General features: G+C 40.3%; 1 protein-coding gene across 1 annotated transcript; it reads right to left on the bottom strand.

Moving 5' to 3' along the window:
- Positions 1-396: 396 nt before the first annotated feature.
- ube2d4 (ubiquitin-conjugating enzyme E2D 4 (putative)) lies at positions 397-9198 on the bottom strand. The gene is made up of 7 exons (XM_014172029.3): positions 8947-9198; positions 2876-2939; positions 2622-2653; positions 2436-2513; positions 2230-2335; positions 952-1045; positions 397-722 (listed from the first exon to the last, which is right to left on the bottom strand). Exons 1-7 carry the CDS (start codon positions 8968-8970, stop codon positions 677-679), a joined length of 444 nt encoding a protein of 147 aa, XP_014027504.1. The 5' UTR covers positions 8971-9198; the 3' UTR covers positions 397-676.
- Positions 9199-10660: the final 1462 nt, after the last annotated feature.

The following is a 10660-nucleotide window of genomic DNA, read 5'->3' as shown; positions in this document are numbered from 1 at the left end:
AATCGTCTCACATTTTGTCCGGGTGTGAGAGTTTGGGTAGAACCATCTCCAGAGTCTTAGTGAGCCATTGAACCAGGCTGCTGCATATAGCCATGCACCATTATGTGCTGAGCACTCCAACTCAATTTCACTTCTAACGTCTGAGAGGAGGTTGTTACAATAATACAGCAAGGCCACCGAATACATGAACATACAGTAATACAAGACATTCAGAGGGGCAAAGAAAGTACCTTTGAAAGGAGTGAGAACCAAGCTGCTAACTAGTCCCCTCCAAATTCAAAACCCAATGTTTCAGCATTCAGTAGAATAACACAATGATATCATTATAATAACAAGTGATCATAAGAATATGAATAGTAACACTGATGATAAGTCACAATAGAAGTAGTAATAGTTAAAGTCAGGGTGTGGTGGTCTGGACTATGGGGAGGTTCCAGTATTCCATAAGGGAGTGCTTTCAGGAGTCCCTTAGGCCTTGCTCAGCTGATCCATACAAGTCATGAAGAATGGCACATGGTAGCAGCTCGGCACTTAGCAGCCAGGTTGCACTGTCCCTTATTTTATCGCTTCCTTCTCCAACCAAAGTGTGTAGTTATGTTTCCCCTCTTGTTCATTTGCCTTGTGTTAATATTAAACATGTGTTTCTTCTTTTAGTGTTTTCATTTCACAGGCATTCTTACATTGCATACTTCTGTGTCCATTCTCTTGCTAGTCTGTTGTACCTGTAAAACAAAATGGAAGGTTTGCGCTATACCTGAAAAACACAACTAGCACACTGGTATTCTAGACCTTCACCAGGGTTGACTGAAACGTTGGTATCAAATGAAGGTCTACTGACCAAAATGTCAGCATTAAAAGATACATTTAACTGTTAGTGGAGTAGGCCCTATTCAGGAATACCAGTATGCTGGAGTTTCAAAGCAAAGGAATCAAACACTATGGCACACTCACTTTTCCCTGTCAGCTTTGTAGGTGTGTGCAATCTCTGGTACAAGAGGGTCATCTGGGTTCGGATCGCAAAGCAGAGAGCAGATTGACAAGAGAACTACAAAAAAATGGACAAAAAAATCAATATTCAATAACTACATCTGAAACCCCTCACACTGCAGACACCCACAACATGTCAATAAAAATGTTATTTTAAATATTTTATTATGCAAAAAGGAGGCCAAATACTTCTGTAACGGCTCTTAACCATGCATTTTCTTTAGGGGAACTAAGAGCCTTTAATACATCTACACACAGCTTACAGCTTTCACCCATATTGCTATGACAACAGTTGTTGTGTTGACCACCTCTTCACCTGAGAGACAAAGTGGCACATGATAACGATTTCACTTCAAGTCTAAGAATAATATATTTACTATTCTGACAACCATTTTAAGTAGAAAATAACAATGGATTGCTGAATTTGAACTAATTGTCTTGTACATTATTACCACACACACACCCATATACAGTACATTCATGATACACACATCACAACTGCTGCTACCAGACGTATTATTAAATACTGCACAATTTAAACACTTGCCCCCCAATACTCCCTTCCCAAAACACATAAATATTAGATTATAAATTGTGCCTTCCTGTACTATACTTATGCAAAAAAAAAGTGACATTCTACTGAGCAATTTACTTTATATTCGTATTCTTATCTTTTATTATTTCTTATTGTTGCATTGTCGAGAAGAAACCTGCAAGTAAACATTTTGTTGGACGGTGTATACCATGTGTATCCTTTACATACGAATAATAAAACTTAACTACCTGGAGAGACATTGACTAGGTCAAACAATTGTTTCTTAAAATGGTAAGCCTTACGGCTTGTAAACAAACCAGCTAAATGTGTATGCCTACAGTTCTAAAATAAGCATGTTTGGAGAGATATGCTGTTTCTCTGTCATTAAACAATGCTAACATTTGAAAAGGTCCTATGCATTATATTTAAATATATTTTCCCTCATCATAATAATAATAAGTTCTATTGAAGTAATCCCTGGAAATATTTAATTCCAACCTCATGTCAGATCCTATAGACTAGAGCTGGGCGATATGGACAAAAATCCATGATAAATTGACTGAATTTTCACAATAACGATAAATTGAACAATAGTTTATAGTGTGCATCGATATCAGTAAAATGTCTGAAATAATTGGTTTGATCGGTATCAATTTTCTACTCATCATCCCCAGCTCTACTGTAGACAAACATTCATAGGGGCTTACCTTTTGATACAGTGAGTGCAGGCGACCATTGAGATCTCAATATATCCAGACAAATACTTCCATTACTGTTGATATTGGGGTGGTAGATCTTTGTCGTGAACGCAACCTGCAATTGAATTGAAACATATTTTATCAACCAGTACATACTGCTAGCACTATGAATTGTTTCCTAATGTAAACTGATCTTATGTGCTTTTTAAACTCACCTTTGGTGGTTTGAAGGGGTAATCTGTAGGGAAGTGTATAGTCAAAAAGAACACCCCTCCCTGATAAGGACTGTCATTCTAAAAGAATAGAAGAAAAACATGTTTAGAAGGAGAAGAATACCCGTAAAAGCTTAATTGTTGCTAAGCTACATGTTAATAAGAGAAAAGGGAAATTAAATCACATACCGGACCCATTATTGTCGCCTGCCAGTGAAACACTAAATAAAATGTAAAATGGGTTACAATTAATACAGAACAATGCAATGTCATAGCCTAGCCCATTGCATGGGTCCCCATCAAAAGTTACCTCAATGTATGTAGTATAGGTGTGCATTTCACACTACTGAATGTCTAACAGACTGGCACAGACTGTTTTTAAAAACATGGCAAATATGTCCTTCATGTTATCAATATATAGGATTTATCACATAGTTACTTACAATCATCTCCAACTGGTCCCGCTGAGCACTGTGCAGGCGGATCCCTCTGCAAATCTGTCAGTTCCTAAAGAGATGAACAATAATAGATAAATTACCTTTTTAAGTCCACTTCTAGCCAATGTGGCGGATAAGGAAAAAAATTCTGTCATGGATATATACCTGTGTCATATGTTACAGATATACAGTACCAGTCAAAGCATGGACACACATACTCATTCTAGGATTTAGGGTTGCACATTTTGGGGAATATTCAGAGGTGGAGACTTTCCGTGGGATTTAACGGGAATACATGGGAATTAACGGAAATATATGCTAATTAATACCAAAAGATGTTTTTTGCATTGGATATATTTACCATATGGAGACAGAAACATAAACCTTTTACCTTATCATAAGTAGACAATTGCAAATGATTAAATCCTTCCAATAGAAAAAAAATTGGCAATTTAGTTATGAATTGGACTAAATGAGTTCACTCTTCACATGGGATGATTTCACTGAACAACAAAAGAAAGGGAATATTGAATGATCCCCAATGATCCATCGCATCTCCAAAAAACGTTTTCAACATACATCTGTAAAATGATAGTCTAGAAACTAAAGCTTTGGTTTTCTTCCTCTCAGGCCTCCATGTCTTCTCCCTGGACCTCCTCAATGTCAACCTCTTGAACATCAGACTGAGGCCTCATCTTCACTGTCACTTTCCAACCTTGTTGAGGATGGCTTATTGTCAGGCTCAAAAAGCCTCAAATCTGCCTGGATGGCCACCAATTTTCCAAGCCTTGTATTGGTCAGCCTGTTGCGTGCTTTGGTGTGTGTGTGTTCCCAAACAAGGAGCAGTTGCGCTCTGAGGCGGCTGATGTTGGTTGGATTTGGAGGATGATGGAGGCAACAGGGGAAAGAGCCTCAGATCCACAAAGTCCCTTCCACCAGGTGGCTGATGAGATATGTTGGCACGACTGCCATATTGCGTCTCCATCCCAAGCCCTTGCTTGGAAGTGTACTTCGCCAGACTGCCAAGAACTTTGCCCTCATCCAGGCCAGGGTGGCGAGACACAGTAGTGATGACACCATAGGCCTTGTTGATCTCTGCACCAGACAGGATGCTCGTGCCAGCATACTTGGGATCCAACATGTACGCGGAGGCGTGTGTGGGCTTCAGGCAGAAGTCTTCACGCTTTTTGATGTATTTCAGAACTGCAGTTTCCTCTGCTTGGAGTAACAGTGAAGTGGGCAGGACAGTATGGATTTCTTCTCTTACATCTGCAAGCGGAGTCTGAACATCAGACAGGATGGCATTGTCTCCCCAACCCATGCAATGGCTACTGCTATAGGTTTCAGGAGTTTCAGGCTGCTTACCACTCTTTCCCCAAATACATCATCCAGGAGGAACATGAAGGCTGCTTGGTCGAAAGTGGAGGAATCCTACCCTCACATCACACCCATTGGCTGTGCTGCTCATGCATTGAATCTGCTCCTCAAGGACATCATGGTAGTGAAAACAATGGATACACTATACAAGCGAGCCAAGGAAATGGTTAGGTATGCAAAGGGTCATAAAGTTATAGCAGTAGTCCATATCAGCAAACTTGATATGGCCATTTCTTGGAGACTCCTTCCCCTCCAGGAGACTGTCAAACATGATGACAACACCACCCCAACGGGTATTGCTGGGCAGCTTCAATGTGGTGCTCTTATTCTTCACACATTGCTTGGTGAGGTAGATTGCTGCTATAACTTTATGACCCTTTGCATACCTAACCGTTTCCTTGGCTCTCTTGTATTGAGACTATTAAAACCTTCCCTAACCAGAAACCGTGGATTGATGGCAGCATTCGCGCAAAACATTTAAACGTGTTAATCCTCGCAAGGCTGCCGGCCCAGACTACATCCCTAGCCGCGTCCTCAGAGCATGCGCAGACCAGCTGGCTGGTGTGTTTACAGAAATATTCAATCAATCCCTATCCCAATCTGCTGTCCCCACATGCTTCAAGATGGCCACCATTGTTCCTGTTCCCAAGAAACCTAAGGTAACTGAACTAAATGACTATCGCCCCGTAGCACTCACTTCTGTCATCATGAAGTGCTTTGATAGACTAGTCAAGGATCATATCACGTCCACCCTACCTGATACCCTAGGCCCAATCCAATTTGCTTACCACCCCAATAGGTCCACAGATGTCGCAATCGCCATCACACTGCCCTATCCCATCTGGACAAGAGGAATACCTATGTAAAAATGCTGTTCATTGACTATAGCTCAGCATTTAACACCATATAGTACCCTCCAAACATGTCATTAAGCTTGAGACCCCGGGTATCGACCCCGCCCTGTGCAACTGGGTCCTGGACTTTGATGGGCCGCCCCCAGGTGGTGAAGGTAGGAAACAACACCTCCACCCCGCAGATCCTCAACACTGGGGCCCCACAAGGGTGCGTTCTCAGCCCTCTCATGTACTCCCTGTTCACCCATGACTGCATGGCCATGCACGCCTCCAACTCAATCATCAAGTTTGCAGACGACACTACAGTGGTAGGCTTGATTACCAACAACAACGAGACAGCCTACAGGGAGGAGGTGAGGGCCCTCGGAGTGTGGTGTCAGGAAAATAACCTCTCACTCAACGGCAACAAAACAAAGGAGATGATCGTGGACTTCAGGAAACAGCAGAGGGAGCACCTCCCCCATCCACAGACGGGACAGCAGTGGAGAAGGTGGAAAGTTTTAAGTTCCTCGACGTACACATCACGGACAATCTGAAATGGTCCACCCACACAGACAGCAAGGTGAAGAAGACGCAACAGCACCTCTTCAACTTCAGGAGGCTGATGAAGTTTGGCTTAAACCTAAAACACCCAAACTTCTACAGATACACAATCAAGAGCATCCTGTCGGGCTGCATCACCGCCTGGTACGGCAACTGCACCGCCCTCAACCGCAAGGCTCTCCAGAGGGTAGGGCAGTCTGCACAACGCATCACCGGGGGCAAACTACCTGCCCCCCAGGTCACCTACAGCACTCGATGTCACAGGAAGGCCAAAAAGATCATCAAGGACAACAACCACCCGAGCCACTGCCTGTTCACCCCGCTATCATCTAGAAGGCAAGGTCAGTACAGGTGCATCAAAGCTGGGACCGAGAAACTGAAGAACAGCTTCTCTCTGAAGGCCATCAGACTGTAAAACAGCCATCACTAACTGAGGCTGCTGCAACAGACTCAAATCTCTGGCTACTTTATTAAATGGATTCAATAAAGGTATCACTAGTCACTTTAAATAACGCCACTTTAATAATGTTTACATATCTTACATTACTCATCTCATACGTATATACTATATTCTATACCATCTACTGCATCTTGCCTATGTCGCACAGCCATCGCTCATCCATATATTTATATGTACATATTCTTATTCATCCCTTTATATTTGTGTGTATAAGGAAGTTGTTGTGAAGTTGTTAGATTACTTGTTAGATATTACTGCACTGTCAGAACTAGAAGCATAAGCATTTCGCTGCACACGCATTAACATCTGCTAACCATGTGCATGTGACCAATAAAATGTGATTTGAGTTGCTCGTGTTTCTTGGCCCAAGCAAGTCTCTTCTTATTGGTGTCCTTTAGTAGTTTATTTTTTATATTTCACCTTTATTTAACCAGGTAGGCCAGTTGAGAACAAGTTCTCATTTACAACTGCGACCTGGCCAAGATAAAGCAAAGCAGTGTGACAAAAACAACAACACTGAGTTACACATGGGATAAACAAACCTACAGTCAATAACACAATAGAAAATATCTATATATAGTGTGTGCAAATGAGGTAAGATTAGGGAGGTAAGGCAATAAATAGGCCGTAGTGGTGAAGTAATTACAATTTCGCAATTAAACACTGGAGTGATAGATGTGCAGAAGATGAATGTGCAAGTAGAGATACTGGGGTGCAAAGGATGTAGTGTAGTGGTCTCTTTGCAGCAATATGACCATGAAGGCCTGATTCACACAGTCTACTCCGAACAGTTGACGTTGATGTGTCTAACTTGAACTCTGTGAAGCATTTATTTGGGCTGCAATTTCTGAGGCTGGTAAATCTAATGAACTTATCCTCTGCAGCAGAGGTAACTATGGGTCTTCCTATCCTGTGGCAGTCCTCACGAGAGCCAGTTTCATCATAGCGCTTGATGGTTTTTGCGACTGTACTGAAGAAACTTGCAAAGTTCTTTAAATGTTCCAGATCGACTGACCTTCATGTCTTAAAGTAATGATGTACTGTCATTTCTCTTTGCTTATTTGAGCTGTTCTTGCCATAATATGGACTTTGTATTTTACCAAATAGGGCTATCTTCTGTATACCACCCCTACCTTGTCACAACACAACTGATTAGCTGAATCGCTTTAAGGAAAGAAATTCCACAAATTAACTTTTAACAAGGCACACCTGTTAATTGAAACGCATTCCAGGTGACTACCTCATGAAGCTTGTTGAGAGAATGTCAAGAGTGTGCAGAGCTGTCAAGGCAAGGGTGGCTACTTGGAAGAATCTCAAATATAAAATATATTTTGATTTGTTTAACACTTTTTTGGTTACTACATGATTCCATGTGTTATTTCATAGTTTTGATGTCTTCACTATTATTCTACAATGTAGAAAATAGTAAGAATAGAGAAAAACTCTGGAATGAGTAGATGTCCAAACTTTTGACAAGTACTGTATATTTTTTCTAAACAGGCTGCTGTTGTCTCTGCAATTCTGCATATCTTGGAGAAAAAAAAACTTGGCATAGGTAGTCACATCTGGGTTCACTCGGTCGTATTATTGGACTGGTAGTCCCTACCTGTTTCGGTCTGTTCTCTTCTGTTTGTTTTATAGTGAATACGACCCTGATTCAGACAGTCACACACTGACTGAGGAAATTGATGTAACAAATTATTCAGATATTGTGAAATAGGCTACACCACATCGTTTGACAACGGTTGTCTGGTTGAGCACTGAGTTGGGGTGAAGGGTGTAACAGCAACATTAACTATCAGAGCCTCTTCTCAAATTTGACATTTAGGCTAACATGACCAATTACTACACAGGCCCCGTCTGTACCATACTGTGAAGTGATGATAATGTTACACCCTACAAATTGTATTACTTTGATTACAGTGAGAATAGAGACAAAATGAAAAACAGACCACTGTTTCAATTGTTTGCCAAATTTACTAAACTAATATCCCTACTAATGAAAACTTGTATTACAGTGAGAATACAAACAAAATAAAAACAGCCCACTGCAGTTTAAATTGTTCACCAAAGTCACGTTAGCAGTTATGGTGTTTACTAGCGGTGTACCATTTGAGTTTATATGGTATGACATCACTGTTATTGTTGTACAAAAATCAGTACACTAGTTAGTTAACTATTTATGCAAACGCTGTCCATTCTGTTATAAATACACTTGCCTGCCCCAGTGCCCCATTTGCCATTCCATATATGGCAACATTGACATTGGGGTTCAGTATTTGGCAACCTGCAAACAGCTGTCATATGTCACGCGTGCGCATTAGTTTCCAGCACACTCATTCATGATGGGGCAAAGATGGCAAAAGATAGCTACCGCTAGCTAGCATTAGCAAGCTAGCCCTAAATTGTACTCTCACCGGGTTCGTCTGACAAATAAATGACTAGCTAACTAGTGATTAAAAAAGAAAATACACACAATGTAGTTATATTACTTGTACCCCAACCAAATGTAATGGGAACAGGCCCCTTTACATTATCTAACGTTAACTAGATTGGAGGACCGCTAACTAGCAACAAAAAAAAAAATACTGTCCTGCTAAGCTAACGTTAGCTAGCTAACAGCTTACTAGCATGCAATGCGTCAATTGCAAAAGGCCACCATTGGTTACTCGTCTTTGTCTATATGTGAAGTATTCAAGGGGGGCTCAAATAAGTGTGTTACATGAAATGTGGAGAACTATAACGTTACTGATCGTAAGCATAACTATTTAGTTGACTAACGTTACCGTTAGTTGCAACGCAGGATGACAGGAAGAAATAAGCAAACAATAACAAACACTCACCTTTTGAATTCTTTTCAACGCCATTGCTCGTTTAATTAGATGTCTCTCTAATACACTGGTACAGATAATTTGGGTTAAATTACGATGTTTTTCAAACCAGTTACTTTGTGTATATAAATAATGCAACTATCGTGGGATCTTTCGAATATAACAGTAGTATCCACCGTAGAAGGTTGGCTAGCTTTCTCACCCACTGAGGTAAAATATAAGAACGTTCTCACCCCCTCTCTCCTTAGACTGCTGCTGGAGAGGAGTTCCGGAATATCGCGAGACGAGAAATGCATTGGACAGCTGACCCTAACCAGACAGGAAGAAGCGAAGCGAGCGGGATAACAGGGCCCAAATATCATAATGTTAGCAGTGTGGTTAGGTTTATGTTTAAAATCACATTTTCAGAAGATAAATTGTAGAAATAGGCGGGTTTTATGACTTTGTGGCTGTAATAACTAGTGACGACCAGGCACAACGCCGATATAGTGTTTTTTTCTCAAGGTTGGCGGGATAACAACCTATATCAGTACACTCTTTACAACCTAATCATTACAAAACGTATATTTGATCAAATAAGCCCACGTATCAAATAAGCTATTCAATGTTTTTTTAACCAAATTAAACACTCATTGACCTCCATACAAAAACTTAGGTGCCATACGGTCTTACATCCTCCCGACTGCCGTTCCTTTTTTGAAGACATTTATTTTCATGCTTAGAGTGGCCTCTAGAGTATCTGATCAATTTAATGGATATTTGTATCGTAAACAATTTTTTATACATTCTGAAATTAAAAATCGTTTTGGGGCGTCAGATGTGGCCTTATAGCCTTTTCCAAATTATTAGGCCTACGCTTTTTGGCCTAGCTACCTATCTGACAATGAAGGCAGTTATTTTATAGACATGAGCATCGATTTATTGACTGCCCTACTTTTGTAAGTAAAGAAAATCTATATGCTTCTCCTATTTTGGTTAATATTGATTCATATTTGATTTAGGTGTGGTGCAGATTATCATTGTGTTTTAGCTGATTTTCAACATGATTTAGGGTTATTCCAAAAATAGTCTGATCCTGCCAAGATGTGGTAGGTACAAGACATTCCAATTCATTTTAATGGAGAGCTCAAAAAAATTAACATATTAAGCATACATTTACAGGGGTAATCTGCAACCATTTAGCACACAGCAGCACATACAAAACTTCATAAACCACATGTGAGCCTCTGACCACAAGATGTCCCTGTTTGACTTCAAGGATAAGCAGGGCCCACTAATCTAAGGGCCCTGCAGTAAACTCACTCAGCTGACGAATCATGCCCACCATTATCAGAAGTATACTGATAGTGCTATTAAGAAGCTCCATATTGTTTGTCAACAATATTTGTGTATATTTCAAAAGTATAGGGGTCCACTCTCACACAGTTTGACAGGGATGAGAAAAATATTTTTGGATCCCAAATTTGTGCAAGTAATTTTTCTGCAGAGTTTGCATAAACACCTTGGATTTATATTTTTTTGCCATTTATAAGCATGTAGTAGAATATATCTAAATTTCTTATTTTTCGGTGCATCTATATTCTAGATGTATTCTATTATATTTCTTCAGCATGATACAAAACAACAGTTATGCAAGTTGTTAGGTTCTAAAGAAATGTATGAAACATTTAGCCAACAATAGGCTACACTACATAGTCACGCACATTCAATAGCAGAAACTTTTAAA

The sequence above is a fragment of the Salmo salar genome, chromosome 24 (genome assembly GCF_965601325.2).
Source record: "Salmo salar chromosome 24, fSalSal1, whole genome shotgun sequence".
NCBI lineage: Eukaryota > Metazoa > Chordata > Actinopteri > Salmoniformes > Salmonidae > Salmo > Salmo salar.
This window is presented reverse-complemented; position numbering and strand designations above follow the sequence as displayed.